Source organism: Manacus vitellinus, unplaced genomic scaffold (assembly GCF_001715985.3).
Source record: "Manacus vitellinus isolate BGI_N305 unplaced genomic scaffold, ASM171598v3 scaffold_39_pilon, whole genome shotgun sequence".
NCBI classification, from domain to species: domain Eukaryota; kingdom Metazoa; phylum Chordata; class Aves; order Passeriformes; family Pipridae; genus Manacus; species Manacus vitellinus.
Window position 1 is genome coordinate 2,482,829 of NW_021940534.1, and position 19,098 is coordinate 2,501,926.

The following is a 19,098-nucleotide window of genomic DNA, read 5'->3' on the forward strand; positions in this document are numbered from 1 at the left end:
AGAGGAAATTCTAAATTTTTCTGGAGTAAAAGACATTTTTGGTATCAGGAATCACATTGTCACTAATTATATACTTCTGCCACAGTTATGTCATTTGTTTACACAGGGCTCAAGGGAACCCAGAAGACAAACTGGTTTTCTTCAGTTCAGGGGTGGAGATCTAATTCTCCTTGATTTTATTCCTACAACCAAATGCTGAGAGAACACACAAAACCAGCCAAAATCCCTTAGCCACCTGGAAAACTGCTGGGAGGCCATCAGACAGCCATCTACAAGCCCATTGTGACAAGCATTGCAAGAAGGTCTGAGGAGCACATTTTCCCTCCAGTTCCTCTGCCTTAACTTGCAAACTGAACCTTCCAGTTACTCTGGGAGATTGTGAACATGCCAGGTGTGTAAATAGCTCTGCCTAAATCTCATTTAGCTCCTGAGCTCTCAGCCTCTCCCGTATCTGCCTTCAGAACAAAGGCACCTTTCGTATCTCTTAAGATGTACTTCCACCTAGTGCTATGCAGACACTTTTCTTTCCATATAACTACAGATCCTTGTGTGTTTATATTGGACTACAAATTGGTTGTTGAAGCCCAATATCAACATACACAAAGAAATTCTGGCCTTGTGTACCATCACTTTGAGTTCTTGTTCTTGAGTTAAGAAAGAGGCAAGAATTCCAGTGTTTGCAGTCAAATCAAATATGATTTAACTGACAGTGCTAATGGAGGCTCAGCGATTCTGGGATATAGGGTATTCTGGTTAAGTCACCTGCATGTGTAATACAGAGGTTGTCCAGGTGCCAAGTAAACCTTTCCCCAAGGCACAGAGGGAGGGAACGAAGAGCAAAACACTTGGAAAACATCTGTTTATTTCTAACTCCACTTGTCAGTCAGGCTTCTTGCCAAAAGCTCATTAATGGTAATTAAAGGGATGAAAAAGTGTATGATCATATTCATTATGCAGATAATTTGGGGGATTTAAGTTAAAAAAAAAAAAAGAAGAGAGAGAAAGAAAAATTGTGGATACCTCTGCTTCTTGTAGAGTCCCATGGTTTAAGCACACCATGTCTGGACATGTGATAGGAGAACCACAACCTTCTTGAATTGCCAGCTGCATGTACTGTTTTAGACACTAGAAACAAGTAAAGAAAAGAAAAAAAAGGTTATAGCACACATGTTAGTAACAAACAGATGCCAGAGATGCCGCACAGTTACCACCTCCACTGCCTTAATTGGCTGTCCTGAAGCTCCAGTACACAGAAAACATCAATTATTATAAGCTTGAATGCTACAAGTAATTATATTGGAAAGAATGCAACAAAGAACAATTAATTATGCATGACTTCATCTGCCGAGCATTGCGTTTACCTAAGTCAGCAAGTCAGACCTTTCAGTTTTAACAACCCCTACACTCTGTTAAACTGGGATTGGAGGATTTGAGGGGGGAGTTTCTTTCATTCTAATTAAACAGGCTTCGTTCTTTTGTTTCTCCTCACATGTTCTTAATTCAGACTCTTACCCAACACTCTTCATTGAAGGAGACCTCATTTACAAGAAAGAGACTACTGTTCTAAGCTGCATAAAAGGGGAAGGAGGTTTATAATCTGGTTGGGATGTTATAATCTGCCCTAGAAGACATGATGCCATCAGTTCTTCCCCTTCACCAGCCCCCCACATAGATTAAGTGATTTCCGTGGTTTACCATGATTTATCATCAGCCTCTACTCTTTCCAAAGTCCATTTACAGCATGGAGGTCACCTTATGAATGTTTCCAAATTGTTTCATTACAAAAATGACAGGCCTCCCCACTCCAAAGAAAAAAAGCCTTCTGTTCTCCCAATACTTTATTTGGCATGCCAGTTTCAAATGTATTCAGCTTCTCTATATGACACATATTATGGAGTCTTCAGTAAAATCATGGCATAAAACTGATGCAATGGAGCAAAGAACAGTGCTTGAATAGTACCTCCAAACTGCACAGGTAAGTAAGTAAGCTTACTTCTAAATCAAATAAAACAACAAAGTCTCCTCAAAATAATGATGAAGCATACAGTCAATTGCAAATCACCATTAAAAAAATAACAAAACAACACAACATGTAATTCTGGCAGGGTTTTCTTGCCTAGTCTATTGTAAATGAGAACAAACATATTTTACAAAAAACAGGACTCCTGCAAATTTTGTTCCCTACAGAGTTATATTTTCATGACCATGTGACAAATCTCTCCTCCTCCTTCCCAGTACTGCTGACTTCTTCCCTTATTGCCCCACCAGTTTTCAAGAAATACGTCAAGGTGAAATATGTCTTTGAGATCTCTGTCTCTCTGCCAATTTTTGGAACAGGTAAGGAGTTCAAAAGCTACCAGGTAGGTTATGGGGAAATCACGGCCTTTCAGAGCATCAGCATCCCTGGACTCTTCAAAACCATTATTTCATTATGTACAGGCATTTTACATTCAAGTCTGCACTAGTTTGGACTATTCTGAGAAGGCCTTGCATATTGTGCTCTGATTAAAGAAATTTCCTCATTTGTTTTTTTACTGGAAAACTGATTCCCTCTTAATTGTCAGGATAATTAGGACTTTTAAAAATGGAAATGAGATTTCCTTATTATTCTGTCTGTTTCTCTACTGAAACATCCATATCCACATGTTTTGGTTAATTCTGATGAACTATACAGAGATATTAGTTCAAGCAAATCAGCTTAACTTAGTGGCATTTTAAATTAACTTACTTTTCATTTGTAAATATTTTAAGTAGAAGAATGTAGGGGTATAACCTAACCAGTAAGCTTTAAATATCTAGATCACTAAGCAGTAATGGATTCAGATCCAGCATGCATCCCTATAAGAAAGCAGCAGAGAAGGTTCTAAGGAATTGATGGTGCAAGTAGTATGTGGGAGGTGAGGGAAATACTCCCAGGTGAAGCAAAAAAGAAATCATGTAACTGAAAGCAGTATTAGCTCCCTAGGGATTATCAGCACAAATTTAACCAGAGGCTATTCTTCTATTATTCAAACAGCATTCTCAGTGTCCTGTCCCATCTTCTCACCCACTTCTCCCAAAGGCATCTAGGCACAGTGCTTATAAAAAGTCAGTTTAACCACTGGATCAAATCACCCCAGCAGCACACACAGCTCCATCACAGAGCAGTGAGCAACAAGGAGGAGGAGGTACATAACCATGGTGGTACCTGGGACCTGGTGACACCAGAGCTGCCCTGTCCACATCTGCTGCCACCACGGTCTGGGCAGTGACAGCAGGTGACACAGGGAAAGCCAAAAAAAGTGTGCCCAGAGCCCAAGGTGGTTCCCAGTGCCATTACTGATGCAGATGGAGACTCCTCCTGCAGCCCTGCAATCATGAAGCACCTAGGGTTCTCAATATGCTTCAGCCCATATCACAGGAGAAACAAGGTAGCAAGTTCTCTCTCTTTGCATAAATTTCCTCCCCGGTTTGTACGTGTCCCCAGCCTCCGCCATGAACAATGTAAACAGAAAATTCTTCCCTCCAAGTCCTTTTCCTAAGGCCTGCACGCACTGTGTGTTGAGTGCACTTCTTAGATACATGGGCAGAGTCTCATTACATCTCACTCTGTCTCTTCACATCTCACTCTGTCTCCTCATGGGAGACCTGATTACTTTCTGGATCAAGTCTCAGGGCAGCATTTGGTGAAAGGCGAATGTTTCCCTCCCACCAAAGCATTTAGTTTACTTTAATTCCTCAGCAAGCATGAGAGAGCAACCTTTTACTTTTGTTAAGATCCTGGCTTCTGTCTCCTCTGTGGTGCTGCCTGATATTTAGTAATTTGTTTTGACAGCACGGTACAGTGGATTTGTATTCTGGGGGCAGCTCAGGTCAGCTGGTTACAGAAGGAGGACAAAGCCTGAGAAGTTACTGCAGGCCTAGCAGCAGCCCAGAGGCTTGTTCTTAATTTAGACTTCCAGGACAGAAGCTCAGAGCACTGACAATTACCCTTCCGTGCAAGGATGTGCATGAAGCTCTTAAGGAGCTTCGATTCACGGTATGGATTTTGCAATCAGTCTCAATACACAGTATCTAAGTCATTTGCGGTACCAAGCAAGGAGAACAGAGGTTTCTGAGGATTGCTAATGCATCTGTGTTCTTCTTCTCTTCTGACCCATTGCTTGGTTGTAGGTGAGGATAGCTGGGCAACCAAGCCGTCTGTGATACTTTAAGAGGGTGCTGGGCTTTCAGAGGGTGACTTGGATAGATTTCGTAATTGTGCTGTGCATTGCTATGGGTCTTCAAATACTTCCCAGAAAACCTCCCTGTCAAATCATTTCATTTCATTTCATGAAATCTTTTGTGTTTATCTTCTGTGCTTGGAGAAGGTGCAGCGGGTGTAATTCAAGAAGTTGATGGAAGGACTTAAAGGTGCTGGGAAACTCAAAGAAAGCATTTAATATTTACCACTCAAGGATTAAGCTTTTTACCAAAAGCATGTACATGAATGAAGATGGGAATTCCTTGTTCTCTCTTAGCACTAAAGAAAGAACATTGGAAAATCACTAAAACTTTAAAATATGCCTTCACTTTAACAGCAAAATTGTTTTTAGAGGGGTTTTACTATTATTTACAGCTCAGCTACTAATTTACCTGCTTACTTGAGAAGTGGCAACTAAGAGTATATGAAAAGACACAAGCCGAAAATGTGATGGAAACAAGTTTCAATGTCTATATAATTAATCATGATTGACCTTCTCAGCAGTACGCTCTCCCACACTATGGAGAATACGCATTTTTTTGTGGATTTTGTCTAAAAAAATCAGCAGCATGTCAGGAAAACTGCACATACTACATATGCTACACAGTTGCTCTTTAATGTGAAGGAAAGATCAAGGTACTCTGTCTTCTGTGGTACTAAGTGTTCCCTGAAAGGATCTTAATCTTAATATCAGAGAAATCATGAGATCTCAACACCCTGGGCTACACTCTCCCACCAATTTCCCACGGTGTGGTGACTTTCAAGAACGGAGAGCAGTCAGTGGCTGGAGAGGCCTCACCACAGGACCTGTGGTTTACAGGGACAGTAATATCATACCCTTACTTTCCATGGCCAGAGCGAGTCATCAGCACTGACCCTCTTACTAGTACAGCAAGGTTTCCACAAATGTGGAAAGGCAGAATGTTGAGGCAACCAACTAAAAATCCTCTGAAGTCTTGCTGAACAGATTAGAACCCTGCTGACTACAGATTAAATTGAAGGTTTGACTCCATTATGTTCACTCCTTAAATAAATAGCAGACACCAACACAAGTAATTTTAACTTCCATATCTGCAAGTGTACTCTAAACAGTTACATTCAGTTTAACCAGATTTTCCCCACTGAGCAACTATATCATGTACATATCTGTGTTCTGGGATACACAACAAAATCCTGATGCTTTCAAGCAACAGAGATCAGTTCAAATGTGGCAATGTAATTCCACCAGTAAAATTCAGTACAATGTTTTAGTGCTGATCTGGCTTTGCCAAGCACATTTTGCTGCTGCTGGAATACTGTCAACTTCAGTCAAAAGAGCACTCCAAGTAGTTTTTTCTCTGTCTGAGATTCATAATGCATAATGACACTTTTTTTCAATAATTTTCTGTTTAAGCATTTTGGGGCAAGATTTTTTTTTCCCACTTATTCTGGTTTTGTCTTTCAGGCCTGAAAAACAAGATCAATATCTGCTTACCTACTTCACAAAATGCTGCTCATCAGTATATAATAAGTTAAGACCTGTAAAGTACCTGGATCAAATTATCATGCAACATATATGCATTTCTTTTTTATCTTGCAGGACTTCTAAGAAAGATTATGATTAAGGCAAATACTTACACATTCCTCTCCTGGACCCAAGGCTTTGTAGAAAGAGTATGTATGTTGTAACATGATGGAGGCATCTTTAAAAAACTGAAAAGCCTAATCCAGAAATGTACAAACTAATAATATAAAAAAATCCTCCTTCAGTAAGAAACCTTTCCTCTAATCTTTAAAAGTTTTTCTATAGTCAGCTGTGAGCTCCAGGAATAGAAAACTCTGTTCAGGCTATTCATGGATTCTTCATTTCAGCACTTCTCCTGCATGCTGCTCTAACTTCAACTTCTTTTTTTTTCCTAAGGAAAATCTCCCTAAGGGGAGATTTTTAATGTATTGACCAAGAAAAAGACATCTGTTTGGCAATGTATTTTATCTGCAAAGGAACCATAACAGTTCTGCATTTTAACATAAGAATGAGTTCAAAGTATAATTTCAGTGTTATGTTGCTAGGTAATGATGTGACAAAGGCACTATATCCCTCTCATTGTGAATCTTAAGTTTCTATTCAAATCTACTTTCAGATAATTTATGTATCAAAGACAAAAGATGGATCTCAATCATTCCTATATACTGCTTTTTCAAGTACCTGGACTTGTTCCATTACTTTGCTCCTCTCCCTTCTCCTTCCAGCTCTTCAGCTCCCAAAATGCAGACTCATTAGTTTGGATGCAAAAGCATAAAAGGAGACCTCATATGTGATGTGACAAAACTGAACAGGAAGAAGAAAGAAAAGAAATGCACTGGCTTATTTTCCTGTCAAATGCCACAGATACTGCTGCTAGCCACTGTGTAGCAGCTGGTACAGGGTAAACAAGGATATTTGTCATTAATTCAGTTATGGAAAGGGAAAAAATAGATCTACAATATTTTTCAGCCAGTACTAGGGCATGATCTACATGAAATGTGAAAATGCACAAAATAATTAAAGGTATCTCGCCAAAACAAGGTCCTTCCTACTAATATATAACTTGAATACAATTTCCATTTCAAAAAATTTTAGAAAAACTCAGGTTTCCATCTCAAAATCCCACAGGACTGATTTAAAATGTTGACTCTCTCTTCCAGATTTGTCCTCAAAACTGTATTGGTTTGTATTTGGTTTTGTTTACCCTTAGCCTTTTTAAAAATTCAATAATTAAGGGGCAGAAAAAAAAATACTCTAAATGGAGAGAAGGCTTAACTTTTCAGTTGACATTCCTTAGTGTCTTATGATTCAGAACAGATCAACATATATGCTTCTAATTATAATTTTAGTTCTGGGCCAGGTTTATGTATTTTTTATTCAATAAGATATAACTTTCACTTCTTTCTTATCATTTAGAAATGTTACCTGTTCTTCAGTGCATACACAAGATAATGTAGCAGTCATGAGGTTTTAAATGGAATATGTAGTATTACTGATTTTGGTGAGACAGTTCATGCCAGAACTCTAAATCTAATCACATGATCTACCCAGCATCTAATCAATTTTGTGTGCTCAAATAAATATACCTCCCTAAAAAGTACTCCCTAAAAAGTGTTTATGACAAATCTACATAATGTTTAATAATATGTTCATCATTGTCATGACATCTGCAATTCTGCATGTTGGTCTAAAACATTTGGCCCACTATAAAATGGACCAGTCACTTTCAATGTGTGGTAATCAAACTCCTGGAATCTCTTCAGTATCTCTCAACAGATTTTAAAACTAGATGAATCAAGTCCATTGGCAATTAGCTTGGAGGCATTTGCACTTCACTTGGAAAAAAATTTGAGGCTTTTCCAATTAAAGAAAGTTTTTAAAGTTTAAAAGTTTTTAAACTACACCACAGAAATAATCATTTCTTAATTTGCTACAGATAAACTTATGATAGGCACAGTTTAAAGTGAGAAACAGAAGTTCAATGAAATATGCATATTGTCCAATCTATATTTTACCTGCTAAGGACTAGATGCAGTGATAAATAAGTTGCTTTCAAATGGATAGAAGATCAGGCCACATAAGAGTCTTATTAAAAAAAGACACTTGAAAGAAAGTTTAAAAATGTGATTGTAGCTTCAGAGGACATAGTCAGCTCATGGCTTAGTATAAGGGAAGGAATAACATCACTAACAAGCATTTTATTTTGTCATGACCAAGTGAAAACACCAAGCAAACGTGACAGTGGACCAGAATATAATGGCCTCCTCATGTTCCACAAGCCTATTTTTATGGGGTCTTTCAACTGTATTTGAGAAATATATTGTCATCTTCCTTATCTCAAAATATCTACCACCAATGGTGATAGATTCTGCTCAGAAACACAATCTAAAATGAATTTACAAATGTCCCAACACATCCTGACAGTCCTTCATTAAATCAGGATAGGTTCCTGGTAATCATTGCCATGAAGTGGTACCACCAAACAGAAAAGGACCAGAAAACAGGACCAGAGAAACTCACCCTTCACAAAATGGAACCAGCTGCAAATATAATTTCTTTTGCCAAAACCTGTATCAGGCCTTACCAACAGCTACAAAACCGACATGACCATGAGGCTTATGTCACAGTCTGGATCAGTTACTGCAGCACTTTCAGGCACTGACAACTTACTTCACATCTGTTTCTTCATTGGTTAAATGAAGAGAAAATCAACTTTACCAATGCAGTGCTGTCATTAATGTGTTAGGTTCCTCTTCCTCACCTGTCTTCTCTTGGCCACCATCCAGAGGCTGCCACCTCTATTGGCTTCAAAAACATGTACTCCCTCTTCCTGAATAGCAGTATCCCTTAAAAGGCCCTAGCTTACATTTGTTCTCTTTTGGTACCCCTACTAACTCTGTCTTTGCTGTTACTCTGCACAGAAATGCATGCAGGAAGTTCTTAAACCATCTAGATTACTATAAAAGTGCTATGTGTTCAGTGTTAGTATTAGCAGGTGCAGGAATTTTCTTTTTTATAACTTTAAAACAAAATTATTCTGGAATATTTCAAATGTTAAGTTGGGAAAAAAAGAATCCCAAATGTCAACACTTGGAAGCAGAAAACAACCTGAGGTGAGCTTTATATAAAGTAAGTGGGGCACTGCACCACAAGGTCTATTTAGGAAGAGGAGAAGGTAGTGTTCTGCTGCAGCCATGAGCACATGCAGATGTCTCCCAGGATGGGGGAAAGAGAAGGAAAAAAAGGAGGAAAAAACATCTTAAAAGTTAGCACAAAGAAACAGAAGGGATACTAAAACCCAGTGTTGGCTAGATAATGGCAAATCCAAATATTCCCTTACTTAAAAGTTTTATAAGTAGCCTTTAAGTTGACTACTCATGTATATTTGCTCCACTTAGCAGGCATCCCACACTCTTTGTCATCTGCCTCCTTCTTGTCTTTGATCTACTTACTCTCCTCTGCTCTCAGGCTTTTCTGCCCATGCTTTTTGCTGATGACCCTTCACATTGGTTTTTCCAGCTTTCCAGTGCTCCCCTGCACAAGCTTCAAAACACTAAGGGCAAAATGTCAGTATTCAGCCACCCAAAGAAGGCAGGGCAAGACACAGCTGCTCCTAAAAAGATTAAGCAGAGGAGCCTAAGAGTGTCCTGCTGATGAAGTGCTAACAGAGATACTCCTATCTCTGTAAGGGTTTCACCTTCCCCTCTAGCAAAAGTAGCTGGTAGCAGTCTCTCTCAGAAGCTGCAGCCTCCCAAGGGCCTGACTTGCCAGGCAGGCAGCTGCCCAGGGTACCAGAATGTCCACAGCAGCAAAAAGAACCTTTTCAGTCCATGTCTAGCCCTAGCCTTGCTGTAACACATAGCTACAAGCAGAATTTTTTTTCTCCAAATGTCTTCAGAATATCTTCTACTTACAGAAGCATAAGAAAGCACGGAAGTTACCTGGACTTCCCCACCGATTTCTGCTTTTAAGGCTACATTAAGTTTAATCTCATTTTGACTTTATTTTGTGCACCAAAATAGCAAACAGGTGGATCATCATGGTATTTGTTTTGCATGTTTGTAACCCAGTTGCCTCACACATTTCTCAGTAGCACAAGACTGAACAAAGAATCTGCTTGGGAAAAAAAGAAGGGTGAATCATGCTAGTTCTGCATAAACCTGTGCTGACAACAGAATAACATACTTGAAAGCATCTTCTATTTTCAATTTGTTACATGTTGTCTTCAGCATCTCGACCCCTGTGCCAGTAAATAACACACAAGTTAGATGGATGTAAGCTGCTACTTGACATAAATAGCAGCAATGCCATTTATTGCTCACCTGGCTTAGAAGTAGTGGAAAAATAGGAAAGACAAAACCAAAAAGAATAGATGTGTGGGGAAAAAGCTGACATCAGTTTTTTTTTACTGACCCCCTAAGACCACCTTCTTCATAACAGCACTGCACTGGTTCTCTTTGGTCATTACCACCAGGGCAATCTTATCACACCTGCTAAAATCTCTCACAGGGCCCTTGGTATTTCCAATATTATTGCAGTCCTGCACTCCTCACTAGCACTTCCAAAGGGTTAATTATGCTGTGCTAGACACCAGGGCACTTCCAGCAAGAGGACGAGAGATACATGTGATCCCACCGCTCATTGTCTCTCCCTGACATTTTCCCAGTTTCAGCCAAGTTTTGAAAAGGTGGGAGTCTCCAAGATGTATACTTTCCAGCCAGTTTAATGAGCACCAAATCTGGGCAACACTCAAAAGCAAAGCAGGGAGGATGGCCCATCCATTTTTGGCACTACCCCGCCACAGTGCTCCTGAGTCTTATCTGAGTGAGGTAAGAGCACTGCTAGAGCTCTCTGGGGAAGGAAGAAGAGCAAACATGGAGGAAATCTGATTAGAAATAAGTATAATATTCAAAATATTATTTTGTAAGTGGATCAATCAGGATGTAATTATCATTAGTTTGCTTTCGATATAAGTGCACCAAAATACTGCAATATTGTGATGATGTAGCCAGACACAATGTATAATTATTTTAGGTACGTATATAAGCCCTGTGACCACCACAGGGGTAAAAATCTGTGTAGTTGCATATCCAAGGAAGAAAAAATTACACCAGGTAAACACAAGGGACTGCTGATAAGAAGGACATCCCCCAAATATACAAGGATGAGTGGCAAGACAAGAAACGAGATAAGCAGTATGAGGAACAGATGAGACCCCCTCCATTTTTTTGAATGGGGCAAGTAGCATAAAACCATGCAGCTTAAGCAATACATATATTGCTGAAGATCGGTATGTAAGAGAGTGCACCACAGCATGGCACTCTGCAAAGGTTTTACAGGTATAGGAAATGAACTGAATAATGTAAAGTGCAGTCCTCTAAAACTTTTGCAGATAAAATATACCTCACATCCTTACCCAACCCTCTGCAGAGACCAGCCTTTCATTCAAAACTAATATAAATCCAAACACAATGAAATCAAGTCATCCGGTACACTATAGACATTTCCAGATTCTTGGAATGTGTGAATGTGTGCTTTATCTCACGTTCCAATGGAGTCCTACGCCAAGTGCAAAAAATGCTGAGAAATACAAAGCTGAGGCCTCTTCAGACCTGGTTGGGCTACCACTGTCAGATGGTGCCATGGTCCAAAGGAGGGATGGGGCCATGGCACAGCACGGGTCCAGGACACAAAGTGGGGTGCAGGTAAAATCCTTTATTCCAGTGTACACGCGGTTTTTTATCAACTCAGGAGAGGAAAGGGCCAGAATATGGGGCGGAGCATGAGACAGACAAGCAGGGGGACAAACCAGGATAGGGACATGGGCAAAAGGGGGAGGAGAGCAGGAGGAACCGGGGAAGGGAAGGGAAGGGTACATGAGGGCTATCTCCTCTCTGCAGCTTCTCTGGCCAATCAGCAGGGAAACAGGGGAGCAGAGAAGAGAACAAGCCGGGACATGCCCAGGAAATACAAATTCTGGGGAAACATACAATGAGTAAGTATATACATAATAACTGTAAAGTCTGCATCATAAAGTCCATTCAATCGCTGTACATATTTTTCCACTTCTGAAATCGTTCCCATTCTAATTCTTGGTCCTCGACAAGATGGCAAGTGTGTTCTGCAAATCATCTGCTTTCTCTGCTCTAAACAGAGGGAGTAAAAATGTTTATAGCTATTTGAAAAACTCCTGTCTTACTAGCAACATTCCACCAAAATGCAAACATACACCTTCTTAAACACAATTTGCTAACTTTGGCTAGAACACAGCTTTTACATGGTATAATGTTTATTGCAAGAGTTTCTGAGCTGAAAACATAGCTGTACAAAATTCCAATTCATTTGACTGCCTTGGTTTTACAGGCTACAAATGAAAAGGAAATATAATCTCGCCCCCTGCAGATGTCTAAATAGTAACAATTTCCAGTTATTTCCAAAGCCACAAACGCTGTAGTGAAAAATAATCATAGTTGCAGAATCATTGTTATTGTTAGAAAAAAAAATGTAACAGAATGAAAATTTAACAAAACTAATTGTTTCATCTCAGTGGAGCAGAACCCATTATGTCCATGTCAAGCCCCTTTGTACTTCAAATTTAATACTACTCTTGGATCTATAAAATTAACCTTAGTGACAGAAAATAAGAATAAGCTATACAAGCTGAAAGCATTGTTAGCCGAAAAAGATATGGTCTTGATCCCATAGCTCACAGCTGACACTCTTACTCCAACATCTGTCTTAAGGGTAGTGTGAAGGTATCTAGATGCCCTGGCATGAGTGGGAGGAAATTTTGGGCATGGCACACCAGTGTAGCTGCTGCAGGCTGTGCCCCGAGCAATCTCCCATGCAAGCCCCAGCACCGAGGCACTTTGTGTCAAGCTGCTTCTGACACTGCTCTATGGAGGCTGCTCGAGTAAGCAACTCATATGGCCTCACAGAAACTGCTCTGGATTCAAGACAGAAAGCCATAAAGCCAGGTTAAAAGTTTCCAGAACCCCTCTTGTTACAGGATGCAAGTTCTACACGTCTCTATTTCATCAGCCCAGACATGTCCATCGGGAGGACATTCAGACACAGACAACAACAGTCAGACAAAGGGTAGACGTGGAGCATAAGCACAGTTGAGACATATTACACCCACTGAAATAAATAGAGCATGTCTAAAGGCTTCTCCCAGCTGCATTCGGCGCTCGCTCATGGCTGGCTCTTGGTTTAGACAAAGTCAGTGAAGTTTGCACAGATGGCAAACAACTGTGACTGCAGTCTCCACGTCGCTGTCATGGCACTGGAGAGCCAAGCTCACAGGAGATGCTCTTCTTGCTACTGGCCAGGTAAGGGATGTGTGGATGAGGTGGAAGCTGTGGCACCGACAGGGAACAATAGGTGGGGACAGCAACAACTCCAAGCCATCACCAACCTCTCCCTTTGGCCAGTGTCCTGGAGGAGCAGAGAGGCCAGCTCTTCCTGGCACAGGCCTCAGCAACTCTCCTTTCTCCAAGGGCAGAAGGATTACTCCACGCAGCTAACATTGAGTTAATGTGCCATTAATGATACTAAATCAGAGACACTGAGTTCTTAGAGAAGAATGGGACCACTGTAGAAGTATCAACTTCTCCATTTATTTTTTTTTCAATTTAAAGCAGCATCTTCCTACCTAATCTTTTAGGTATGTGCTCTTAAAATTTTTGTTACGAACTAAAATACAAAATTGTTTTGTGAAGTCAGTATGGGAAACAAACTTCAGGAACATCAGGTTGAAATGCATATTAATCAATCTTACCCTAGTTTCTTGAAGCACACAATAGATTGTCATCCTATTTAAGCTACCCTGAGTTCAGCGTAAGTGAAGATATTTTCACTCAAGATGGCTTCACAAATATCAAATTTCTTCTATGAGTTCAAACAACCAAGGATAAAACTTAAACATACTTGACTGATGCTTATCCACAATTCATTGTTAAAAAAATAAAGCCGGGTACATTTATTTGGGAGTTAAAAAAAAAACACAAAACCAACACCAACATCCTCCAGTGACTTCTGACCTGTTTCCAAAATCCATTAGTTAGCCACATCAAAGTCACTATCACCAGAGAAACTACACCCATTTTTGCATGCTGACAAAGAGACCAGAAGACTGTTACTATCTGTAGGGCTCTTATCAGTTCACTCAACCTCTCCCTTTATCATTTCCACCAGCTTTATTTGATCTGAATTTGCAGGACAGAAAGTCTTTACTTACAACCATAGGCAATGCATGACCTGGGCAACATCTCTGCAGCACAGACTGCAGAGAGGCAAAGGTTCAATAGGCCAAGGTTCATTTTTGTTTAGGTTTTTTGATTGTCCTTAAAAGTTAAGTAGAAGACTTTAAATGTCTCTGAGAACTCAGAAAATGATAACAGGGAAACAACACCTCTATCTTATGATGTTTCAAGATTTTGCTTCAGAAAAAATAAATACTGAGATTACATACAGACTGTGTATGTTCTCCAACAGTCTTAAAATGCATCTTTTTTCCCATTTATTACTGGGATTTGTTATTATTTGCTATGGGACCATCTGTTAGAGTTATGAATTTTCAAAACCAGAATGACAGAGAAATCTTTTAAATAAGGCAAGACAGACTAACACCACATGCTCTTTAGAAAAGCATCCTCTGTCAGCATGGGTAACATATGCTTCTTGTACAAGACAAGCAATCACATTTCACAGTTCTATCTTCCATTACCCTGCTTCTGTAATGTAAAGGCATTGTAGATCTTACCGCTGTACAAAAGATGCAGCTGCATTCCTGAAGAGTGGTCATCTTATCCAGGGAATATTCACAGAGACATAGCTTGCAAGTGAGTAGAGGCTCCAGAGCTAGCTCTCCAGCTTCTGACACATCAGCTGTCATGGTGTGAGGACAAGCCTTCCCAGCAGAGCCCATTCAGTCATTAATAGTCCACTCAGCCTGAAAAGAGAAATTGATAGCTGAAACATCACACAAGCCATGTAGTCACTTCTATAGGCCTGTGAATTTACATCTAAAACCCATAAAAGCACCACCACACCCAAATGTACCACTTGACATCTTAGGGCCAGTCTCCCACTTCAGGCCACTCAAAATTTATAAAGGTGACTGAGAGCCTATCTCATCAAAAGACCTGAACTTGGCTGCGTTCTCGGAGAACATTCATCTTACTGGCACAAAGCATTGCAGTCAGGCTGCTTAACATCAAATTAAAGAAAAAACCAAACACAAACCAAAACTCATACAGATGGGGCATTACCTATATTACATGCAACAGTATACTGGTCAGAGCCCTCACCGAAGTCCTAGGAGCAGGGACATGATTTGGGAAAATAAACTGTTAATTAAAAAAATTAACTGATTCATATGTACATAGATATATATCACTCTGCCTTTTCAAATGAGTCATTCCCCTCCTATCCCTACGAGATCCTTCAGTCTTCGTTGCACCCACACAGTTCCAGTTAGTGTCTCTACTCACACTATTTCATCTGATGGCTCAGGAGCTTCCCTGAGCAGTGCAAGACAAGAACAGATTCTCACTTTCCAGGCAAGCATCTCAAATATTCAGTTTGTAATGTAAATGGTGGGTACCATGTACTCCACCTTCTCCATGAGTTGTCACTGAGATAGCAAGCTGGTAGTCTACTGCAAGATGGATAGTGAAAGCATCTAAACCCAGGAAAAGGTTTCAGACTGCATGTCCTACTTCATACAGGGCTGAAGCTTAAATACAAATGAGTAAGAGTATTTCATGTGCAGTCCTCTTTTCTGCTTTGCCTTGATGATGCCAGACAGTAGCTTTTGTGCATCCCACTCCCCGTCATCCAGATCTTCTATTTATTTCATAGGGCTCCTAGGCATCTAACCGAGGTTTGTGAACCAAGAACTAAGTGCACTAACACTTTGACAGGAAGATGCTCAGAATAGCCATGTTTTTACCACACATGTCACAGCAGTGGTTAGGGAAGAAATTTCTATTCTTTGATGAGCAAAAAATGGAAATATCATGCTCAGAGGTAATGTTTTATGGCCTCAGCATTTGAAAACACTGCACCATAATCATAAAAAATTTCAAGACCCTCATACCTTCACAGTAACACTGAAAAAAAGAATTAAAAAGAATATCCTCAAGCTTAAGCTGAAACAATGCAAAGCACATTTGCAGATTTTATTTGCCTCAACATAGACAGTGGGGTTCACTGCAGCATTTAAGGCACAGGAAAATCTATTCCTGTCTCTAAGAAACTTGACCCAATTTTCAAAGACCTGCTTCTGAACACACTTAGGTGGTGGCAAGATGACCTTCACACCTACTTGTTACAAGCAGAGACGTGGTGGCCAGCTGTACACAGCTGCTTGCAGAGGCACCAAGAGTGCACCTCCACTAAACCTAAAGATCTACATCACGAATGGAGGTTGCCTGAACACAAAACCGATCAAGACCCATCCATGTGCCTGTCAGATTTGACATCTCACAAGATAAACAGGAGACTCAAGCCCTTTGGTCCACTTCTGCTGGCCTTCCCTGCAGTCCTGAGTGTCCTTGTGGCAGGGCTGTCAGGTCACATTTGGCAGCATGTCCCTGCTGCCATTCTGTGGCTCCCAGAGCAGCCAGGCCAGCTGCAGATAGTCAGTGTGTATGTGACTTACTGACTTGCAGCACCTGCTGAATTCCTCCATAGAAGGAGAAATAATGAGGCTCATGGAGTTCAAGTGGTCAATGCACATGGAACCCTTCCCTACAGTTTCCATTTCATAATCTGATACACAGTGAGCCCCAGCCCCAGACCTGTCCCCTAAGCTTCATGACTTGTGCTCCCACAATCTGCAGGAACACACTTTACTTTCAAATGTCGTGCAACCACAACAAATCTGGGTCAGAGCACACTTACTCCTTTCTAATTTTTTCACTTTGAAGATTTTTAGCCTAGCCTGTCAGAGAAGCCACCAGATTTGTACCTTGGGATGTCTTTGCTGTAAGTACCCAGTTTCAAGAGATACAAGAGTCATAGCCAAGATTCTGGCAACCAAATTCCTGATCACAAATCCAAAACAAACTCTCCATTTTATGGCTTCCTATCACTAGTTCAAAAATGTGCCAGTCCTACATTATTGTTGGTGCAGTCCTGGGATCTGCTACCATGATGTCCCCCACAATTTTTCCATACAGCTGCAGAGCTGGAACTCCAGCACAGGCAAAAACCTTGAAAGGAAGCCTCCCTCTGAGTCAGGAATTACAATACTCCTCTGTAATTACTGCAAGGGAGTGGGGGGGGGGGGACACTGAGTCACTGGAAACGCTATGGCGGATCAAGAACTACCTGTTATTTAAAACTACGTGCTAGACATTATCTCAGTATTTAGGGGAATTTTAACATTTTTACTCAGGTTGCTTTTCAACATCAGCTGCATCTGTACAGGGAGCTACTCATCACCACCCTGCACAGATCTGAAGTTTCTTCATTTACACGGTAAAAGGTAACAATGTTAAAAGGAGGGATGCACAAAAGGACAGGTAGGAGTATTTCAGGATGTGAGAACAGATAGAAAATGGATACAGCTCTTTCCCAAGTCAGTGTTCTTTTTATAACCAAGAGGGTTATGACCCTGCATGCAGGCAGCATTAAGGCAGCCGTAGGAAGATTCAGGTATATGACTGAGGTTTAGGGCTGGGGGCTAATTTTAGATGGCCTAAATCCAGGACTCAGTGCAACAGCAACAGTGACAGTGAAGAGCAGGCTCCTGATACACCACTCTGCCCTAGTAGCAACCACATGCCACATTATGATGGCTGTAGGGACTCATTATGACATCCCATTGTCATTATGATAACGCTTGTTTCTGAAGACTGTAGGTTTAATTCAGTTTTGCTCCCTGTCCCTCCACACACTCATCTTTCCCTCACACCAGGATTCCAGAACAGAGCTGAGATTCTCCTTAAAACAGGCAGAGCACCCCATGGAAATCTCCAGCAGACAATACCAAGCAAACCTGGCAGACCAGAGGATCCAGTCCCCAGACAGGTCAGGCTCACCTCACCGCAGCCTCAATAACCTCATTGGAGTTCATCAAACAGAACAAACAGAATCAGAGACAAGGAGACAGCTCCGCGTCCTGCCTGCTCAGCCCCTGAAGGAGAAGCACCATGGCTGTTAGGAACAAAATTCCCCCATACTCCCTGAGAGGCCAGCTTGTCCACAAGCAGTTCTCTGGATCAGGCTGGCACAGGCAAAGCCATCCTGTTAGCACTGAAAGCCTGCCTGTCCAAGGGGAAGCAGATGCATGGCCTTCTTGGCCTTCTCCTTTTCCCAGGGCAACCCGACCCACTGTCTCTGTGTCTGCACAGCAGAGTTGGGACTTCTGCTACTGCTGCCAATGGACACATGCAGGGGGAAGAGTTAAGGGTTATGGAGAAGGGTAGCCCTATCCAACAGCATCTGGCCTCTGAAATCAGATCTGCATAGGAGGTTCATTCTCATTATGAGATCACAGTGGAAAAAATGGGGAGAGAAAGATGCAGGTCATCCTCCAGTTCTCACCCTCTGCTCCTTCTTCTGCTCTTTACCAACACTTCAAGATGATTGTCCTCCCCGAAGCTCTCAAACTATCTCCTCAACTTTACCAGCCTGGCAGAACTCACTTTTCCATGTGCTGCAGAGAAGGCATGAAGTTTTACCTCAGTTGCTCTGGACTTTTATGGCTTTCACTTTGCTATGCTTAGTCCCACAGACTGTCATTAGTTAATTATACATCCATCAGTTCTCTTTACAGTGAATTAAAATTCCTATTGTAATTACAAGTAAGTTGCCAATAGGTTAGGCTGAAAAAAAAAACTCCACCGTAGATGTACGTGTTGTGCAGGGGAAGAGGGAGTCACTGAAGAATGAGTTGGGGACAAAGAGGAAAAGACCATTCCATATTTGGTTAGATCAGTAAAGTGGCCTGAAATAAAAGTAAATGAGAAGTCTCTGGAAAACAATGGATCCTCATATAAATAAAATACATTTTTAAGCACTAAAATCTTCCCTTTCATGCTTACAAACACAAATGACCCACTTAGGTTAGCATCCCAAGCAAAGGAAGAAAAGTGTTACTGCAACTGTGATGCAGCCCCTAATTGATCACAAAAACCTCCCCTGTACAGCAACACAGGCTCCATGAGATGTTGTGGAAAATGGATAAACACATTTCAAGGACATTCTAACCCAGAGAATCCTGCACCAGCATAAATCAGTGGCAAGGAAGGGTCAAACGTACTCCAGTGTGCGTACTTAGGACCTTTAAAGATCCACTTTTTTAACATACTTTTATCAGTCACATGCATGCACACAAACACAAATCATGCTCCTTTATTCA

At 40.9% G+C, this 19,098-nt stretch overlaps 1 protein-coding gene across 4 annotated transcripts in view; it reads right to left on the reverse strand.

Moving 5' to 3' along the window:
• The window catches only part of RNF144B (ring finger protein 144B), a 91,864-nt gene that overhangs the window by 16,246 nt on the left and 56,520 nt on the right, over positions 1–19,098 (reverse strand). For 3 of the 4 annotated variants that reach the window (XM_018077679.3, XM_018077682.3, XM_018077680.3), the window contains 2 exons: positions 14,491–14,679; positions 1,021–1,125 (listed from right to left, as the gene is read on the reverse strand). In XM_018077679.3, coding sequence (XP_017933168.1) covers positions 1,021–1,125; positions 14,491–14,655 — 270 coding nt within the window. In that variant the 5' untranslated portion in view covers positions 14,656–14,679. Of the gene's footprint in view, positions 1–1,020; positions 1,126–6,407; positions 6,531–14,490; positions 14,680–19,098 lie in introns of those variants that run through there. The other variant, XM_018077683.3, reaches the window with a different exon arrangement.